This window comes from Thunnus thynnus, chromosome 13 (genome assembly GCF_963924715.1).
Source record: "Thunnus thynnus chromosome 13, fThuThy2.1, whole genome shotgun sequence".
NCBI classification, from domain to species: domain Eukaryota; kingdom Metazoa; phylum Chordata; class Actinopteri; order Scombriformes; family Scombridae; genus Thunnus; species Thunnus thynnus.
Window position 1 is genome coordinate 23,871,675 of NC_089529.1, and position 21,203 is coordinate 23,892,877.

The 21,203-nt window shown below is 37.8% G+C and overlaps 1 protein-coding gene across 8 annotated transcripts in view; it reads right to left on the reverse strand.

Moving 5' to 3' along the window:
* The window catches only part of ncam1a (neural cell adhesion molecule 1a), a 279,874-nt gene that overhangs the window by 84,664 nt on the left and 174,007 nt on the right, over positions 1–21,203 (reverse strand). For all 8 annotated transcript variants that reach the window (XM_067608755.1, XM_067608747.1, XM_067608749.1 and 5 more), the window contains exons 2-4: positions 6,274–6,348; positions 4,511–4,720; positions 1,964–2,107 (exon numbers count right to left, since the gene is read on the reverse strand). In XM_067608755.1, coding sequence (XP_067464856.1) covers positions 1,964–2,107; positions 4,511–4,720; positions 6,274–6,348 — 429 coding nt within the window. The remainder of the gene's footprint in view (positions 1–1,963; positions 2,108–4,510; positions 4,721–6,273; positions 6,349–21,203) is intronic.

Genomic DNA, 21,203 nt, shown 5'->3' on the forward strand with positions numbered 1-21,203 from the left:
AAGCATGTTTATTGGCAAAGCGGTGGTTGTTTAGAATATACTGATATATATTGAGACTTTTTTCTTGCTGTGTGTGAGTTAGCATTGGAATCCATTATAACTGCTGCAAATCAAAGCTGGTTACAGCCATGCAAGCAACAACTTTTCAGGAACTCCTTTCAAGCCTTAAGGCAGTGAGTATTTCCTATACTCACAAGATTTTTAGCGTAGCCTAAATAGTAGAGTTTCAACAGTGAGCAAACCCACCAATCCCACCATAAAGACAGGGTCACACCCAACTGTGAACTGTAAGAAACACCTCTAACACATACTGAAATAAAACCATTATTTCTATTTCTACATATGTTAAAAAGTAGTAGTTTGGTGAACTACCGCTCATCTGGATAACTTAGTGTGTCTAGATTGTATTTTTTTGTTAGTGACAGGATAGGAAGACTTAAATGACATTGGGCCTCATTCACAAATATGTGCTTAGAAATAGTCTTAATTTGCGCACAAAATAAGTGCACACGCAGAAAATTACTTTTTCATCACATGATTGCACTGGCCAATTTTGTTCTTACCACCGTGTGTATGTTAGTGAATCAGAATCATCATCTAAACTGACGGGTGCATGCCTGCTATCGGTAATTAGCATACTACCATGTTCCCATTTCTCTGCATAAGAAAAGCTCCATTGGAGCAGTGTAGTAGTGGAGAGAGCTGTCACTCATTGCAAAGAGGAAAAATACAGAAAAACTTTACTGCTAGTGAAATGAAAACAATAATTTCAGAAGTAGAGGCCAGAAAAGGCAGATTTGGCTGGTAAACATGTCATTGCACAACCGTTTGGGTCCCGATTGTGTATTCAGTATACAGCCTGCATACTTGTTGCACCACTACGACACAGTACGTCCGTAACAAAATAAAAAGTTGGTAAATGTGTAGGTCTATGGAATTAATAAATAAATCTCTACTGTTGTGCCAGGTGTGCATTGTGTTTCATCTCTGTCCACAACAGGCCATGATGTACTGAAAGTAGAGGGCCCCTCCCTGTGCCACTACTGAACTGTCAGGCTGTGAGGACGCTGAACAGGCTGCTGGTGAACCAGCTGCATATATATCACGGCCAAATCTTGTGGAGAAATGAATCAGCGTCACCAATATGGAAGTTCCAATAGATAAGCTATTGTCATCTAAAAGTGGGAACAGGATAATTTTAATATATTAATAATTTAATTACTTTTATGATGATGATTTGTAGATTACAACGTCTTAGCTATTCATTTTAAAATGAGTAAATAAGCTGTGCATTATTAGCAATTTCACGATTTTAAATGTTGTATATTTAGGTCCAATAATTTTTTTTTAAAATAATTGTGATTCTAATATACTGTTTACATTGAATAAATATTGACTTTATCATTTTTTAAGACTGTGGGACATTTATGATTTGTATGTATGCATGGTCTAAGGCAGTTCTAAATTTGTTTGCAGACTAAGAACAAATTCAGGTAAGAACATAATGATGAATCCCGGAATTGTGCTTAAAACGTTCGTATGCACAGTTTAAGCACAGATTTGTGAGTACACACTGTTTGTTAATGAGGCCCATTGTTAGTCCTTCTCTTTTTCTGTTCAATTTTTCAAATTGTTTCTGCCTATAATGTAGTTCTCCCCCTGTTTGGGGAATTTAAACTCCTATCTGCCCTAAGACATATTTTCTAGTGACAATACCACATCTTGCTGAGCTAAAGAAATGGAATTTTCATGTTGCATCATCTATGAGGTCTAAAACTCCTTCCCTTGCTGAAAATGCATGGCTTTGTTCATTAGTGATGGGCAGGAAGAGAAAAGATGAGGCAGTGTGTTGCAAATTGATTGAAAAGCATGAATTGGCAGACAGCATTGGCAGGAAGGTCAGGCAGGTTGGAGGTGAGAAAGTAGCTAAAGGATTGGAACATTTTTATTTGGGTTGGCTTACCATCTTTGGCAACCTGGATCTTGGAGCCCCTATGCTTCCAAATGATGGTGGGTGGTGGTGAACTGACCACATCGCAGATTATGTCAGCATCATCACCCTCATTGAACTCCTGTGGACTGGGAGCACTCTGGAAGGTGATCTTTTCTGTAGGGAGATGTGACAAGCACACATATTACACATGTTTAAAAATATCTTAACTTTCAGACTGAACATATAAAGGTGAAAACACTCCTGTGGCATATTTACATTGCATAAAAAAGCTTACAGTTGAACTTCAGCTTTTCTAATAATAATTTTTAAAAAGTTTAATTGCTTTAGTTATTATATAATCATAGATGGTGTAGGAAGGTAGTTGTGGTAAAGACTCTAAGTCCATGTAAACACAGAGTCATACTGCTAAAAAGTGGAACCTGGCTCACCTTCCACTGCAACACAGTGTGACACGATTTACCTTACGTTACCTCACGATCAATGCAACAAAACATGAAATAATACCGGTCATGATAACTTTCCAAAGTAGTAAAATCCTTCCTCATAAAATTATAAACTGCTGTGCAAACTCATGAATCTATTACTCACCTGAACCATCACGTCCTGAACCATGCAGCCCCTTGTATTTTTGTAACATATAGCTGTGTTCTGTCTGAACGCCCACTAAGAGTTTGCAAAATATGTTAAAAGACCAGTGTGTAGGATTTAGTGCCATCTAGCGGTGAGGTTGCAGACTGCAACCAAATGAAAACCCATGGATGTATAAAGAGAACTGGATACAGGAAGAGCACCAGGCTTTGAAGCAAATTTGACATAGCGGCCAAACCGTGTAATTACAACGTCACGTGATGCACACTGGCCCAAAAAAACTTTTTCCCATAGACTTACATTGTGAAAGAGATGTCTGTAAATCAGCGGATACATTTTTCTGAGCGTCACAACCCCCACAAAATGACTTGTCTCACTATCAGATTTAAATCTGTTCGATCCGATCACATTTCAAAAGCCTAGAAGAGCTGCATGATTGAATTGTTTTATCCCCATTCAAGTTAGCCGGAGGGCTAAACAGGAAGTAGCCGACTCAGCCAGCGAAAGTCACTAGTGCGCACACTCTATGGGCCGCACAATGCAGAAGATCCAGGTACTTTCATACCAGGAAGTCGATTTTTTTATGGGGCCCCCCCTCTGACACTGTATCCAGATCTCGTTATACATCCATGTTCCAAGTGTGTAGGAGAACCTACGGTGCCCGCGAAAAACGTGAAGAGGCCCTCTGTAGAGCCAGTGTTTGGTTTGTCTGCTCTGGGCTACTGTAGAAACATGGCACTGCAACATGGCGGCCTCCGTGGAAGAGGACATATGTAGATATGAAGGGCTCATTCTGTGGTAACGCTAACACAACAATTCTTATTTTCAGGTGATTATACACTAATTAAAACATACTTATGAATATTATATTCCATTTCTGCCAAGTCCGTTTTGTCGGATGCCACTAAATTCTACACACTGCACCTTTAAGGTTATGTATCCCCCTTAAGTTATGTAAGAAGTTTTGAGCACATATTAATGAATTGTTTGGAAATTTTACAAAGAAGTAACATAATGTTTCATTTCATTTCACATTGTTTACATTTATAGCCTTTTAAGCATATCTCTTGCCTAAGATGCCAACAATTCAGGGGACATTCAACTTAGACTACGGTATACAGGCCATCCAACCGTCTCCTACATTCCTATTCTTCTAAATGGTTTTGCCAAATGTGTTTGAATGGAAGGATTATGTCCACCGGAAAAAATGTTGCCAGTGAACATAATCCAGCCAGTAATTATGTCTCCATTTAAACATATCTGGCTAAACCATTTTGCATAATATAAATGGAATATCTAGGAGACCGGGTTGGATTGCAGGAAGTACTGCACAGAATATGTTGTGTCCTCTCTCCATCAACACTATTGAAAATGACCAAATATGATTCTCTGACCTGAGATTTGTAAAGACCAATATTTTCAGACAATTTTACTGAAAATATCGGTTTTGAGGAATGTAGCAGCTCCACGGTCAGTGTTCCCGATGTCATTATGAATTTAAATGTCTAAAATTTGATCTGAATTGTTTAGAGGTCTCTTCAGAAGCCTGATCAGACAGAAATATACACAATTTTTCAAGGCTAAATATATGCATTCGGTCACTGACTGAGGAGCGATACAGAGACGTGTCCTACATCCTTTGCTTTCAACAGCGCCGCAAGAAAAAAATATTTACTGAAAACTGTAATGGAACATTTTCAGCTTGATTGTCAGGTATGTATAGTATATTCCTGTGTAATTACATGATATATGATTAGTAATTTGTCTAAAGCTAATTCTATGCTATACATACACTAATACTAATATGTTGGTGGTTTGGCTCTGCACATGAGATTTGTTGACATTAAGAAAAATATAGAAAATCTCCAACTATATCCTTTAAAGCCAAATGTCCACAAGATCCCGTTGAAGGCACTGTTCTACCGAGTTACTGCAGAACTCAAATTTTAAAAAAAAAAGGTGACTTACGGAAAATCTTCACTTGGACCGTGGCCTGGGCCTCCTTGTCCCCATTCTTTGCCACACACTTGTAGATGCCAGCGCTGTCCACGTTGGCGTGATATATGGTGAGGGTCGACGTGGCTTCATCGTTGCGGCTCACAAAAATATCTTGCCTGTTGGGGAGGATCTTCTCTCCACTGGGGGCGTACCAGTCTATGTCCTTCACATCTCCCACCACTAAAAAAAAAAGAAACAGAAAATGAAGCATAAGGCAAGGAAGCAAGAATTATGTAAGGAAGTTCATAGCAACAACAACTACTTCAATAAGTTTAAGCAAGACTCTGCAAACTCATGATATTCTGTGTGTCTAAAAAGCTGATAACGACATACCATAAATCATGCCTGGCGACATTATTGTTATCAAAACCCATCTCCTTACAGTCAATGTCCTTTTAAGATCAGACTAAATATTCAACATAACATGAAAACAACATGAAAAGAGTAGTATAAATAATTCCTGTTTGCTCAGAAGGACATATGATTATTCACTGGGAGGCAACTTTCTCTAAAAGAAAAATCAAACAACTTTTCCACATCATTCATTTTTTATAGAGATGAGTGCAAGCTGAGACATTTTTGTTTCCCTGAAATATATTGATGCTGTCACACAAAGGACCCTACATCCCTACGTCCCTCATAGAACAAAAAAGGGAAGGAAAATAAAAAGAAAACATCAAGGATCCATATTCCACATGCACGCAGATATTGAGCTTTGCTTTCATGGCTTCATTCTCTCAAAAGGTTTTCTGCAGTGCAGCATCAGGTCAGTATTAGGAGGCCACTGGTTACTGTTGCAGTATAATGACTGATTTTAAAGGGTTGGTTCACCCAAATTAGTGGCATCTTCTGGTGGCATCTACCCATGCAGATAGTTTCCCACGTTTTGAGATATCTACCCCAATACAATGAAGGTGAATGGAATATTGCCTGTGGTGCTAAAAAGTGACATTAAAAAAAAGTTAGTTGACGTAGGGATGCAAAAAGATGCCTGCCTCCTTCCTCACCCCTTGTTTGTGCTCTCATTGTATATGACTCATCTCCTGCAAAAGACTCGCCTCCAAGGTGCTCCAACAACAAGTGCATCTTATTTTTTGCTATGATAAAATCAAACATGTTTGAACTCTAGTAGTGGACAGCTTGGTCAGGCTGCTTCTCGGAACTGCTAAAACTAGACAACACGTCATGGTGAGCGTGGATTCAGGCCAGATTCAAAGATTTTTGTCTTGAATCAGCAGCAACACATTTCAAAAGAAACCCTCCAATTACATTTATTGTATTGGTTTCATAGTAATTATGAACCCCTGACTGGTGTACTTTTATTCATGTACACAATTTTCTGTAATGTCCAACAACTGAATGCAAATACCCTCTGTGACAAACTGACGAGTCGACAAGTACACTCAACACTGAGAAAATCTAAGATCTCTCTCTCTCATTATCTCTGCCAATTGTGTCTCTCCCACCTCTCCTAAGCCCTCTGCCTTACTTGACTGTGATCCAGCTTCCCTCTACTTCCTCAGAATAAACTGCTGCGATCGATGTGTCCATGACATTTTCTGCACTGTTTGATCTTTTGCCTGGAATTAGTTTAAAACTGTGCACCGGTCTCATTATTTAAACTGACTTGTACCAATTTTATCAAATGATCTTGATTGAGACTAGGTCAGCGCTGTCAAAATTGTTACATGTGGTGACATTTTGCATCAAGATGTATTTGAGATCATTCTTACCTTCGCAGAGGAAAAATTTGGACTCTCCTACGCTGATCTCCCCTTGTGATGGAGTGATTTGCACCTGGATGGCAGCTGGGCAAAGAAAAGAGGAGAAAAAACAAAATATACATTAGTCTCTGGTTCCAGACATAGGAGCAAAGCGCAATACGGCAAGGCTCAAAATCAAATTGCTTTGCCTGCTCAAAAGAACCATTTTTCAAGCATACGCTCTATGAATACAATACAATTTTTATGCTTGCTAGAGTGCAGCATCCCCATGCAGATGGGTAATGAGTCTAAATTGTCTACAAGGACGTTGTTGAACTGAGAGGTTGTTACTGTGTTCACCTGTTAAGGCTATATTATAAATTAAAGTCTTTATTCGCTGTGCAATTAGTATAATTTGTTTTCATTTTTTATTTTATTTTTTTTACATTTTTGATATTTCCAGGTGGGTTTTCCCAATGTAAAAATGGGGTGTGCAGCGCTTGCTAAGGGCTGAACACATTTTCACTATCAAAAATATAATAAATTAAGCACACTACCATTTAAAATGGTCTATTTCATAATGGAATTCTTAAAAACATGTGGTGTACCTAAGGTAAAGAAACTCTGATGTTACTTCCTGGCTAGCTGCTGTTCCACTTGCTTCTGTAACTCAATGTAATCTCTGAGGGTCACTTTCACCTTTTCTTAAAAGCGAAATGTTGCCTTCTGGTTCACTATCAATATTCTAATATAACTGGTTTTACTGAATGATTAGTTGTTAACATACAAAAAACTACAGCAGTGCACATATTCTATGTCATTGTAACAGTTTTCTCCCTCATTAACAATATTTATACACACTCTCTTTCAGTGTTAGCTTTCCGAAGTTTTTACATTTAGCTGCAACCTCTGTGTGTGTTTGATCTTCTTTGTTCATTCTTATAGCTCTCCATTTAACTTTGTCAAGTTGGTGACATTTAACCTGCAGCAGTGTTGAGCTCTTGGGAAAGTAGATAGTAGATGTATTAAATAAACAACAATAATATGTATTTTAATTTTTTATTTACCATCCCTGTCTAGGTAAATGGAATGAACTGCACAACATACTTTTAAGGAAGGTAATGTATGTTAACTTTTAGCTGTTATGTTAAAACACATTTTGAATGTCCTTTCGTCTGAAACACAACTCAGAAGTTTGAATGTCAATTAAAATTTTTCAAGCAGATGACAACTTACTTGACTTTTTAAAAAAAAATCTGGGAGCTCCAGATCATTGTCTGCTAAGGAAAGTCACATGCTTTCTCTTTTTTTACCTTTACCTCCTAGTTTGACCACACTTAACACTGAATCCTGATTAACTTAATGTCAATAGCACCTGTTGATCCAGCTACCTCTGAAGTGCCAATGAAAAACAAAACCAGAGATAACAGCACTCTCTGTGATTCACTCATCCTGTAAGAAGCTATACCTTTTGGTACCAACACTTCCAAGGTGTGAGCTGTTAACGAAGCATGGATATATGCCTGTAGCATGTAGATATATAAAGCACATAGCAGACACCTCATGACAGTATTAAATTGACTGAAAAAGAAAAAGACACAGTTTAGAGGTAGAGCAACTGCGTGGCAAATTAGCTATCAAAAAATAATTAAGAGTGGGTATTTCAAATGTTGCATTTTAACTGGTTTGGAATAAGTTGATCTTTAGTCCTTCAGTTAGGAACACTATCTAAAGATATATTTTTCATTTATAAAAGACACCTGAATCATTCCAGGGTGCTCTCCAACTTGTTTTCCCCAATCCTCTTTCTCTCGGCAGATGATTTAGAAGGCATAATGCCGTAAATCAAAGAATATCCTTTTCCTGAGACTCTAATGCACTTCGTCTTTCAGCATCAGCTAAAGCTACGGTGACACAGATCAGAAATGAGAGTGTGTAGAGCAACACCGGGTGTTTGTTCCTTCCTGGGCGCTAAGAAATTCAAATTCAAACTCTTATATTATACTCTTAAATTGCATATTCAATGAAAAGTATTAAATGTTTAAAAATTTTAAAAGGGCTTAATCAGGAAATCATAACTTGCATGTGTGCACCAGAATGGCAGAGAGGGTGATGGTTTTTAAATGTGACATGGTTTAATTTAAGACTTCTATCTTAAGTGATGTGTGGCATGGTAGTAAAGCGTGCATGATCCGGAGCTTGACAGAGAAATCCTGCTGAGCCTTTAGCATGTTGCCACTTCAAACAAATGAATACGTCAGACTCAGCTCAGTTCTCACCAGGCAATTCACGGAAATGGTTTGCAAGATCTCTGCATTCAAAGACACATAGCCGACTATTATTACAACACAATGAGACGGAGGTGTTTCATAATGCAACACTCTCATAGAAACACAAAGAAGACACACTCACAGCAGAGGCTTTCAATGTCCCTTTTTCTCTAGGACAACAAATATTTGTATAAAACCCACTATTTGTGTTTTGCCGAATAATGTATTTGTTTTTGGGCACACCCCTAGTTAAAGCCAGGTCTAAATGGGAGAATAGTGTATGAAAATAACAAATGTATATTCACGTACCCTCAAATTATAGACGTTAGCATGACAGATTTCTGAAGTATATTATGTACATCTTTGTACATCTTATGATAACTTTTCACACAAAAAAAGTAATCATCACCATGCTGTGAATATGAAGCAAAAATAATGGGCTGCTGTGTATACAGCATTTAGAACTGCAAAGATGTACATGATACATTATTCGGCAAAACACAAATAGTGGGTTTTATAGAAATATTTGTTTCATACAAATATTTTTAAAATTATTTGTTGGGGGTGTTCCCCAGAGATGAAGCTGAGCTACTGACACACGCAAAGTGCTCCCAAGGGACTCTCTATAACCTGTTGTTCCTCTTCTCCTTTCCACAAAGTTAGGTTGTAAAAAATAGGCAATAAATGAGAAGTTCAAAGCAATAATCAACTTTGATGTTCTTCCCTACACGTTACATCTGTCTCTGTGTTATAGGTGTATAAATAGGTAGAGGTCTGTCTGCAATGAGGCGATGAGTAAAGTTTTAGCTCAGTCATCAGCGCAATCGTCTATGATCTGGGAGACTCCAGTTCAAGACCCGGTGTGGGACCTCCTTTATAAGGCAGTTTATTCCTGAACACTTATTGTGACACTTTAATTTTCTAAAATTAAAAGTGTCATAAAAACAAAAACAGGATTTTTACGTCTCTTTCCGCTTTTATTCAAAAACAAATACAGATACAAATTATGTTGCTGCCTCAACAAATACAGATACAAATACAAATACTAGGATCTCTGCACATCCCTAGCATTAACATGCCAGCTGTATCTGGACCCTTATCTGGATAAGGGAAAACGCAGGTTAATGCAAGGGCACTCAGAATGCATTGTGATCAGAATGTGATCTGATTTGCCAGACCACATTTGGAGATGGTCAGACTCGCGCTGTGATTGGATCTCAGCCAGGTGTAAATGCAATCTGTACAGTATGACCACATTCATAAGAAAATAATCAGCCCAGTAAGATAAAAGGTCACCTAACTCCGCCTCTTTCCTGCCAGCTAAAGCTACAAGTAATAGCAATAACTGAAAGTCTTCCCACACAAAGAGTCATTTAGTAATGAATGATATCTGCTCGTGTCAGCAGTTTCCTGGGACACACCATGTTTATAGACAAGTCCGCCAGCTCCGCCTAGCTAATTTGCATATTGAAGTCCGATCACAGTGCAGGCACAATTAAGAAAATTAGATTGCATTTTAATCCCACGTGTCAATGCAAGGACCTGTGGATCTAATGTCATTATCCAGATACAGATCATATGTTAATAATAGGGTGTAAATGGGGCCTATGTAACATACTGTATATAATGAGATGCAGTATAACTATTGCAACAAATCCTATGTACACAGAAAACTTGTTTGTTATTTGCTTCAAAATTCCTTAGTTAGGATATGGTTATGTTTAGGAAACTAAGTCCTTGTGGAAGTGGTTTAATAGTATTCCAGAAATGCACAGAACTGGTCTGATACAGTAGACTGACCCAGAGCAGAAGGGATGGAAACACTTTATACTGTAAGATCAAACAACTGGTAACCAAAAGGTAGGGAGGTAGGGCATTTGCATACAGGATCAAGGCAGCGTAGTCTCTCTCAGGTAGGTGAAATCAAGGGGGCAAAAACAGGAGGGGGTACTGCATTCAGACAGGATCAAAAAGGTCAAATCAGCAGGAGTCAAAGGCAGGAAAGACACACAGTTGGCATCTTGTTGATCAATGAGTTGTTCCCAGATATCACTTGATTATCAAGTCTCTACCCAAATGTGTATTTTCTTCTTCCACTGTCGGTAGGAGAGGGGGATGTAAACCATGTAGTCTCTAGTGAAAGGTTACAAGCTATTTACACCCAACCATCCAGCATCATTCTGTTTGTATACTTGTCTTAAATAAGTGTTTGTGTGTAAATTATGGCTACACCGCATATGGTGCATTCATTTCTAGGAGGATCTCAATGGTTATTATTTGCACAGCGATGACAGGTAGCTTGTTAGATAAAGATAAGTTAATTGCAGTTTGAACAGGCAAAAATCTTGCTGGACAAGGATAGTTTTAAATATTGATTTCAGTGAACTATTCAAGACAACAATAATATCTCCCTTATGGCTTAGCTAGTGAAGAAGTCATACAAATATTGATTTGCAGTTAAACACTGCCTCTGCCACATGAATGACCTGGCTTTGCTCCAGCGGGCTAAGATGAAGGCTCCAGAGGCATGGAAACCCACAACCCACAGTATGTTTGCTTTTACAGGCTGGAGGTAGATACAAAGAAAACAACGTATCCATTTTCCTTCCCTCATCTCGTAAGATCACAGATACCATGCTGCAAACCTTAGCCACGACTCCTAAGACTAAGACAACTGGACAAAAATCAACTGATCATATCTGCAACACTAAAGACAACAAAAAGGAGTCCAGGTGGTGTGGGAAAGATAGCTATTCCCAGAGTCATTTTCTCAGTGTATGTCTCTAAATGGCCACTTGTGTAGTGTCTCAAGGATAAAGTGACTGTTGAGTCTCATGTGTCAAGCATGTGTGACTCTGTCTCTGCTGAGAGCCTATTGTCAGTAATAACATAAAGGCGTAAAAATTAGAGAAATCTTCAGGTGTAATTCATGAACACCCTTTCTTGTTCTTTATCTGAATGAGGATTTTCCCTGTTCAGATGAAACTGTACTGGCTGGGTTACCTCTCTGCTCATGCCAAACGGAGCAAGAACCACCTATCATATTTCCATTTCAACATGTACAGGTTAAAATAACACTCATTGAGGATACTTTCTCTTTAGAGATTCTAGGTAGTTATGTTACGATGGTCAGATTCATATAAATCTATTTTGGGTTGGATAGTTTGATGCCACATCTTAACAACTTCAAGAATAAAGTATTTTGTAGTGTTATACACTGCTTTTTGTTGTAGATATTCCATCTTTGTGGACCATATCAGAAAAAAACCCAATAAAAATAATTATTTTTAAAAAACCAGGAAGTTGTAACACTTGTCTTCTTACCAATGTGGTAAAGGACCATGCAGGTGTTTTTGTAATGCATCTCAGACAGAAACAAGATGTAGCTGTTTGGATAAAAGTAAAAGCACATTCATAAAGCAATTAAAAAAAAATCTGTATGTTTTGAAAAATATTTTCTAACCAGTTTTGTTAATTAGGATATTTCTGAAATGATTCAAAAACACTTTTTTTGCACAAAGACAACCTGATAAAGTGCATAGAGAGTAAAAAGAGTGATATTCAAGAGGAAAAAAAAAATATAAGTCCCATCAAAATCACAGCCATCTCAAACTGAATTACCCAAATGCCAGATGGGAATTATAAACGTGAAGCATGCGCTCAGTACAACACAACCAACTTGTTTCAGTCATCAACATGCAGATAAAACAATTGAAATGACAGAAGTACTTTGGAGAAACAATGAGAGTGTGATCTATCTGTTAACATATCCATGTGAAAAAAAAGATGTGCCAGAGAACTCAAACGAAGAACAGCAGAACATACAAGTGCTATTCTATGTGATAAAACGACTTATTCAGTAACGAACCATTTTTATGGAAATTAAATTTTCAGTCTCTTTCCTTACATATATAAGAGCTGAAAAGGTATTTTTATCAGAAAGAGGGGGCGATTTTGAAAAGCTGCTTCTTAAAAGCGAGGCATTGTGAATTTTCAGATGCCTGAGGGTTGAATGAAGACCTAGATTTGAAGCCATTTTTGTAATCAACAGATAACACTTGATCTGAATTCAATTCAATTCAAGAGGAACTCTACCCTAAATTGATTGAGCTTTTTGAGTTAGAAAATTATTTGTAATTTGTTATACTATTAATTGATTCTTGTTAAAGTCTAGTGTTCATTTGTCATTTTTTTTTTTTGGGGGGGGGGGGGGGGGGAGTTGATTAATTCTGTCCTCTAGACCAAAATACACAGCAACGCCACATCACATATGGATAAAATGGAGATTCAACCTTACCTAATAACTTACAGATCTAATATTGATTTAATATTGTTTTCTAGTTAATGTTTGTACTATTGTCTTGTATGATCTGCATCTATTGTAATATGTCCTTGTTTTAAGAGTTGTGTGACTTGTGCTGATGCTCAGTAATGTAAATTATATACAATTTGTTGTAAATATGCTAAAACATGCAAAAAACACAAGTACGAGTAGCCTTTAAAGTTTTTATCAAAGCACTGAAATTAAGACAGACCTGACCTAGATTACGCAAATGAAAAGGTAAATTTAGAAACCCAGAAGCAAAGGAGATTTGGGGAACAGAAGTGTAGATTAACAGGGAAGATAGAAAGAAGTACTCAGCATAGTGAGGAGAGAGCTTAGATAAAGGATGAAGCTATCTGTGCCCTGACGTGCTCTCTCATGACACCAATCTAATATCTATCCACTAAGCCTGTCCCTCACTTTCAGCCCTCTTTAAAGACTCATAAACCTCTCTGTCTACTTTCGAGAGTCCTTCTTTACTTGTCATTCTGCTACTTAGACACCTATAGTCACAGCCTTCTGCTCTTTGACAAACAACATTTTTGCTATCATTCATCATGAAGGTATATTTTAGTTATTTGAGAAAGAAAGACTTGTAAAACATCTTCCTCTTTCTCAGCAAAAAGCCACTTGACATTTTTTCAGAATTACATCCTTTGTTGTCACATGGCTGCATGCTTTCCTTTATACAGTATTTTGGCAACAGTACTAATCTATGCAAAACATGATACAGTATCCTTACTTTTACAGTAATGTGGTCTGTGGCTCGCATATAATACAAGTGTGGTTAGTCTTAGCCCTGGGCCAGGGTATTATGTGTGGCATGGGCCTTGTCAAGACAGAATAAATGGCCCTGAGAGAATCTCTCCATCTGTACTTCAGTGACTTGCAGCAACGTCTGCTTTGTGACTTCATTCGAGCATATTCAGTTGTTACTCTATTCTCTTTTCATCTTATGTGGATAAAGTTAGTGAGTGACACAGAGACGGTAAATTTCTCTGGCACAAATAAATAAAGACTGTATAACTATAGCTGGTAATATGAGTAGTGAGCAAGAGTTGGTGGTGTACTAAACTACTAAGGGAAGTCACTGAAGTATAGCCATCAAGAAACTGCAGTTTCCACTATCCCTGAGTGGGTGTTAGTGACAAAAAAATCATGCTAACATCCTGAACCAGGGCAAGGCCAGTTTGAACTTCGATGATCAGCTAGGTTAACTAGCTATCTTGGATACAGTAGCTCAATATGCTGTAGCTAAACTGTAGAAACCCCAGGAAAATTGGGTTTATCTGGTTCACCCCTTCAACTTAACCGTCTGTCTGTCTAAATAAAACTCCATTCTGCTTTTCTGTCCCTGTAGACCATCAAGACCATGTCCTTTGTATTTCTAGCCTTTGAGGGGAGCACAGCCATATAACCAGAGATGACAGTTTCTACCTTCAAACCTTGGCGCACCTTGTGCTTTTTTTGTTTTGTTTTTCTTTTTTTGGAAAAAAGAGACAGATTGTTCCCTGAAACCATCCGCAGAGGCAATTAGAGGCCACAGCAACCAAAGACACAGACAGTTATTCCACTGCATACATCCCCATGGAGGATGGCATCCCACAGTGTTTACCAGCAGTTCTTCCGCACTGGTACTGTTTGCTTACTAATATCTCTTTACAAAACCTGTCTCTTAAAAAGTACATATTTAATCAATTTGCAATAGTAAATATATTTCCAACGACACATGCTGCACAAAATTTGTTCTTTAATCAATGTGCTGAGTAGCAATTAAGTTTCCTCCAAACTGATTTGGCACTAGGCTGTATAAACCTATTACAAACTTAAAGCAACACAATAACACCTTATAATGATAAAATCACCATACAGGCTTTAATTCATATGAGAGATTAATTAAAAATAATGATTTATTTTTTCCCTCTTTCTCCATTTTGCTTATTGAAAGTCTAAACATACCTTTCATTAGCATTTAAGGCAATGGGATCAAAACTGCATTACCCTGATATTACCTTTAATAAACAAAGAGGTAGGGTCTTTTATAATAACTCAAGGGAACTGAAAGCATTAATTAACTCCCCGTTACCCACACATCCATCTATACATAGATACAAACACACATTCACACACATATACCCTATGTTTATCTAGTTAATCGCTTGCCAAGCGGATTGATTATTCCAAGTTATTAATTCGAAAAAGTTAGAAAATAAGCTACTCGTGGTATAAGCTCAGAAGCGATATTAGCAATGGTGTATTAATTTACTGATTATCCCTCCATGCTTTCAAGCAAATATGCCTGTGAGATTTTACCAACAATAACCAAAACCACTGAGTGAGGATGTGAGTGCTGGCCATTCTCTAGCGAGAGGATTATGGACTTCACAGCCTGCTACTGTAAATAGGCTTTTAGCATCTTAACCGCAGACTTCTTTAATTCCAAATTATGTAAACACATAAATATTTATACAGGTCAAGTGGCCATCATTACTTCGTTTTAGGGTATGTGAGTTTGTGAAGTGAACAAACGAGAGGAAGTCGATTCTATCTGCTGGTGAAAACCTGAAGTTTGAGGCAGCTTCTTTCCCGTCTTGGATCAGGAGGTTTGCATGCCTAATTGAAGCCTGGCAGCCGGTGGTGACTGGCTCCATTACAAGGAGGCTACAACAGTCAGCTGTTGGTGCTTAACATGCAAGTCATGTCGGAGCAAGCATACACTATGCAGGGGCAGACAGCACTGTGTAGGGCCACACTGAGATGCATACATCACCATCACATAAGCTTAGGAAGCAACTGTCTGTGGATGTACAGCAAGACATTGGCGATTTTAGACAATGTCTTGCAAGCAAACCTAAATTTCATCTGAGCTCCCCTAAAATAAAAATAATAATTATTAAATTAATTAAATCATGTGTAGCCCTCTAACATTAGATTTTGTGAACTTGTCTGAGGGTTAAAATGCTTGTAAATAGAAAATCAGCACCGGTATACACCTCCTACCCACCCCTCGTTTCAAACTGAGATGTAGCTAGGTAGTGAATTTAGGATTTCATGGTGCAGAAAAACACAAGTAAGTTGAAACATTAGCAGATAAAACTGCTGAATGTTTTGACAGAGAATGTTGGGTCAAATTGGTCAACATTACTGGGCAGTTGATTCGATGTATTTGGCGATTTATCAACATACTTTTAACATAGAAGTGAAGAAGTTATCATACTCTGACGTTGTTTTAAGAACAAGTCCTGATGTTAACTGCTGGTAGTTTCTTTTCTCATCATGTATGTGAATTTGATTGTTGAGTGCTATTACTTTTAAATCCCAGTGGCCTGAAAAAAGGTCAAAACAGTAGCAATGAGGACATAGACCTGAGCAAGATCCAGGCACACACCAGCCATTTCTTGTTATCCTCTCAGCGCTGTCAAATGGGAAACTCATTCTCCCAAAAGAAGTCTTCTTTTTCCATCTCTCACATAATTGGGAAGACAGGCTCCTCCTTAATTCCCCTCAAGTAGCGAGGGGAAGGTAATGGACGAATTCATTTTTGAGATATTAAGAGACAATTTTGATCTGGAATTGATGCTATTCTGATTTCTCTGAACATAATGGGGAATCTTTGCCATTATATTTGGAAAAAAGAAGAAGCAAAAGAGAAACAGAAAGAGATATGGTATGTGACAAACACTGAAACTCGTGGTAATGTTGCTATTTAAAACGTCATTAATGCCAGACCTTTTGAAACACATTCTTCTTGACATACTGGCAAGAGATTGTGTTTGAAACCTTCATTAAATGACTGAAACTGCTGCACAAATACAGCCATATTTGGATGTCTTTTAGATGTGTAAGCTCACAATCTCATGTGCGTTTTGCATGGCTAAATGACACTAAGATTGTTTAGAGAGCTCTAGTTGTGATCAGAGACGGGTCAGTATGAGGTTGTTTCTAAATTTGAGCACTAAGAGAAACCCATCTCTGAGACCAGTTGACGTAAGCTGTGTAAAATCTATTCTTGAATCCTTGTGGGATCTTCTTATAAAAGTATTCACCTCACATGCCCTGTAATGAGCAGTGCATGGAAGCACAGCTTGGAGTGAAGGTGGGCTATAGTTGTATCTCTGACTGAATTAAGTCTGACTTCTCATTCTCAGTAAACACTCATCTAATTTGTTCTAATCTTTGGGTCTGAGGTCTTAAGTTGTAACTGTAGTCTTCAATTTACATTGCTCTCTTCACAAAAAGCATTTATTCACATCCCCTGACCATTTACATGGGTTAAATTCTCTCATATATAATGTCTTTCAAAAGAAACAATGGTAATTTGGTAATTAAGCTGCAGTGCTAACATTTGTGGGAAAGTTCACTTCCCACCACTGTGCAGAGATTAGAGATTTAAACTAGCAACCTTCCTCTCAAAACAATACTTCTTATACATCACTTTCTTTGACACAATGCCTATCAGAAAGTTGGGAGGGAGGTTGGGCTGAAAAGGTTTGAAAAATAAATAAATAAATAAATAAATAAATAAAACACAATCATGGTATGACCTCATCTGCACACCAAGCCTCCTTTTACCAGCTCAAAGCTTTGTCAATTAAGTCAAATCGAGTCCACTTGTATTGCCAGATATCACATACTGTAGAATGTCTCAATAGACTTCACAGACCAACACTAACAGTGGTTCCCCACCCCTCTCTAACCCTTTCAGTCTTGAGGAAGCTCCTCCACAAACTTCAGTTGGATTCCTGGCAGGCATTTCCAAAACATCCAGTAAGGCCTTTACGGTGCTGTATAAACACATCACTCCCATCATGCCCTGCTGGTACTGCTACCCATATGCTCTGAGTCTTCTCCCTAAAACCCTTTCTCTTCGAATTGCCGGTCAATTGACAGAAATAACTCACACTGCTTTTAGCGGTGTGTTACCCTGAGAACCTCAGTTTGATACCTACACTAACCGGTCATGGTTTGTTATTAGTAGTTCCCATTATATTGTTTTGTTTTTATCATTTTTCATGCTTTCAAATACAACAGCAGTTTCATATATACACGATACATGATGAATTGAGGTCAGAGGGTGGTGTTTCATGGTTATTCTATTCTCCAAGTTGCTGGAACTCTACTGGAGGAATGAACACCATTCTTACTTCTTAAAATACTCGATAACAAGGTGTTTTCATGATGATGGTGGTGAAGAGTGCTTTAACACATTTTGCTCCAAAATCTCTCAAAGGGATTCAGTTGGGTTGAGATCTGATGACTGTGATGGCTATAGCATACGGTATGATTCACATCATTTGCATACTCATCCAACCATTCAGTGGGCCTTCATGCTCTGAGGACCACCAGGATAGAACCCTTCCCCCAAGGGGACAATTGGAGCAAAATGTCAGCAAAATACCTCTCACATGCAACAGAGCAACTGAACCCCATCACCGTAGGGCTCCAGCATTCAAGTTTGTACTGCACACTTAGAAAATGATGAAAGATGACTCTGACTGGCATGATAGGATGTTAGATGGATAATTGTATCATGCAGTGTACCTGTATGGAAGCTGAATTTGGAATATTTCTCCACTCATATACTCTGGTTTTCTTCCTTTAATTTATCACCTGTATGTACGCTTATTAGGGGTGTGCCCGAATACAAATACATTATTCGGCAAAGCACAAATAGTGGGTTTTATACAAATATTTGTTTCATACAAATATTTTAAAAAAAAAATTGTTATTTTTAAACAAATATTTTAAAAAATAGGCAATAAATTAAAAGTGCAAAGCAAGAATCGCCTTTGAAGTTCTTACATACACATCACACGGTGTGCTGTCTCTGTGTTATGGGTGTATAAATAGGAAGAGGTCTGTCTGCATGAAGCAATGAGTAAAATTTTAAAGCTGTTGAGTAAAGCTCAGTAGTCAGCGCAGTTGTTTATGATCTGGGAGACTCCAGTTCAAGACTCGATGTGGGGACCTCCTCTATCAGGTAGTTTATTCATGAACACTTATTGTAACACTTTAATTTTCTAAAATTAAAAGTGTCATAAAAACAAAAACAGGATTTTTAAGCCTTTTTCCATTTTTATTTGAATACAAATACAGATACAAATAATTTTGCTGCCTCAACAAATACAGATACAAATACAAATACAAATACTGGGATCTCTGCACATCCCTAATGCTTATACATCACACACATGGGTCAGAGTTGAATTTGTGGGAGTAGTAACAATAATACTACTAACGGTATAGTATCAGCAGTAGTAGTATATAACCAGTGGGATTACAGCATGGTAATCCACATGGACGGTGAATATGCATAACAGCTGTTATATTCAGCCTCCTAACAGCACTAACTTTAAGCATTATGTTTCCGATTTGTGTTTCTGAGCCAGATAAATTAGCCTTTCAGAAACACATTCCAAACTGTCTCTAACACTTATCATTAACCTGCTGCCTTGAAACATTGCACAAAGTGCTAAGCAGCCGTTTCCATGTGCTGTGTGTGGGTGTCAAGCTTTTTTTCAAATTGACATTGACGTGTCATCTACTAAGCTCCTTCTCTTCACATCTTTCAGTCATTCACCACCACAGCTTTGTCAGGATTACAGTTGTTGCTATCATTCCCCCCAATTCGCTACCATAAAAACACCCGCTACCACTTCAGTTGTCATCCAAGCGTATTACAAGTGGAGAGGAGTGAATCTGGAAGGACACAAACATGTGATTCAGAAATCAACAGTTTTAAGTATTTTTTTTCCCACTAGCTTCACAAAATAACAAGCTTGAGACTAACCAATCATGTGACATGAGCTACTACCTAAAGCGTCATACTTGCACTCCTCTATTGATCAAAAGTGTGCTGTCTCATCTCATAATGTCCAAATAAACAACTCCCTGAACGAATTTCCAAGAGCTGCTCCTCCTCTGTCATCATTAATATTTAGATATTAACAGTGTCCAAACAATGAAAAGGCCCTCTTTACTCTGACAAATTTGAGCCTTCTCATTCTGACAGCACCTCATTACTAAAACTGGAAAATTCAACATAAAAGGCTAAAAGGCTGAAAAGGGCAGAAGGGAAAAACAGCTTCAGCGTGAAATCTGGTCATGTACAGGTGACATGTAAAACCAGTCAGGGTAAAGGGAGGAATGACTAATGATTATAAAACACAAGTCAAAGATCAAAAAGCTCTGCTAGCAGAACCTAGAGGCTATTCATTACATGCCACAGTAGAAAGCTGAAAAATATAAAATAATCAACTTTGAAGTTCTTCCCTACATGTTACACTGTGCTGTCTCTGTGTTATGGGTGTATAAATAGGTAGAGGTCTGTCTGCAATGAGGCAATGGGTAAAGTTTTAGCTCAGTAGTCAGCGCAGTCATCTATGATCTGGGAGACTCCAGTTCAAGACCCGGTGTGGGAACCAACTTCGTAAGGTGGTTTATTCATGAACACTTATTGTAACACTTAAATTTTCTAAAATTAAAAGTGTCATAAAAACAAAAACAGGATTTTTAAGCCTCTTTCCACTTTTATTCGAATACAAATAAAGATACAAATAATTTTGCTGCCTCAACAAATACAGATACAAATACAAATACTGGGATCTCTACACATCCCTAATATCCATACCAAATTCTATTGAAATCTGGCCTCTACTCGTTGAATATCTTGCTCTGGACTGAAGTGTTGGACAAGACACACACACTGACCAACACTGGCATTAGCATCTTGGAGCTGTGTAGCTAGAAGAGCTAAAACAGTATTAACAAGTTGTTTTACTGTACTTTATTGTAATGTTTTTAGCTTATACCAGACTGGTGGTCATTACCTTAAAGGAGGTGGACTATCAGTGATAAAAATTGGCTCTCCAAGGCTTTCATTTATTTTCCTGTCTTTCACTAACCCTACCCTGAGGACTTCTCAGCTAAAGCAGATCACGAAAAGTATTTTAAAATAATTTGAACGAGGTCTGACCTGAATATGCTTCATCTCCTACCAATTGACTTCCTGCAGGGTCTTTCTGTCACAAGGTCACCTGTCCCCAGGTGCATTATAATTAGCAGCAATACAACTGACGCCAGGTTATAATTTGGAAAAAGAAATTGTAATATGTATTAGGTGCAGGATGGGCAGAAATTATTACGTTTTTTTTTTATTTTGTTTTGTTTTGTTGTTTTTTTTAAAACAATAATCACATTAGCATTTGAAAAAAAATGACATCACTACAAGTCCCCATAGCAAGCTCCCTTCCTTATAATAGAATAACAATTGCTAATTCCTATTATTGTTATTTACCCCAAACAATGTAAAATATATCCAAAGACCTGTACATGCAAGAGTTTAGTTTGCATGAGTATGAACCAGT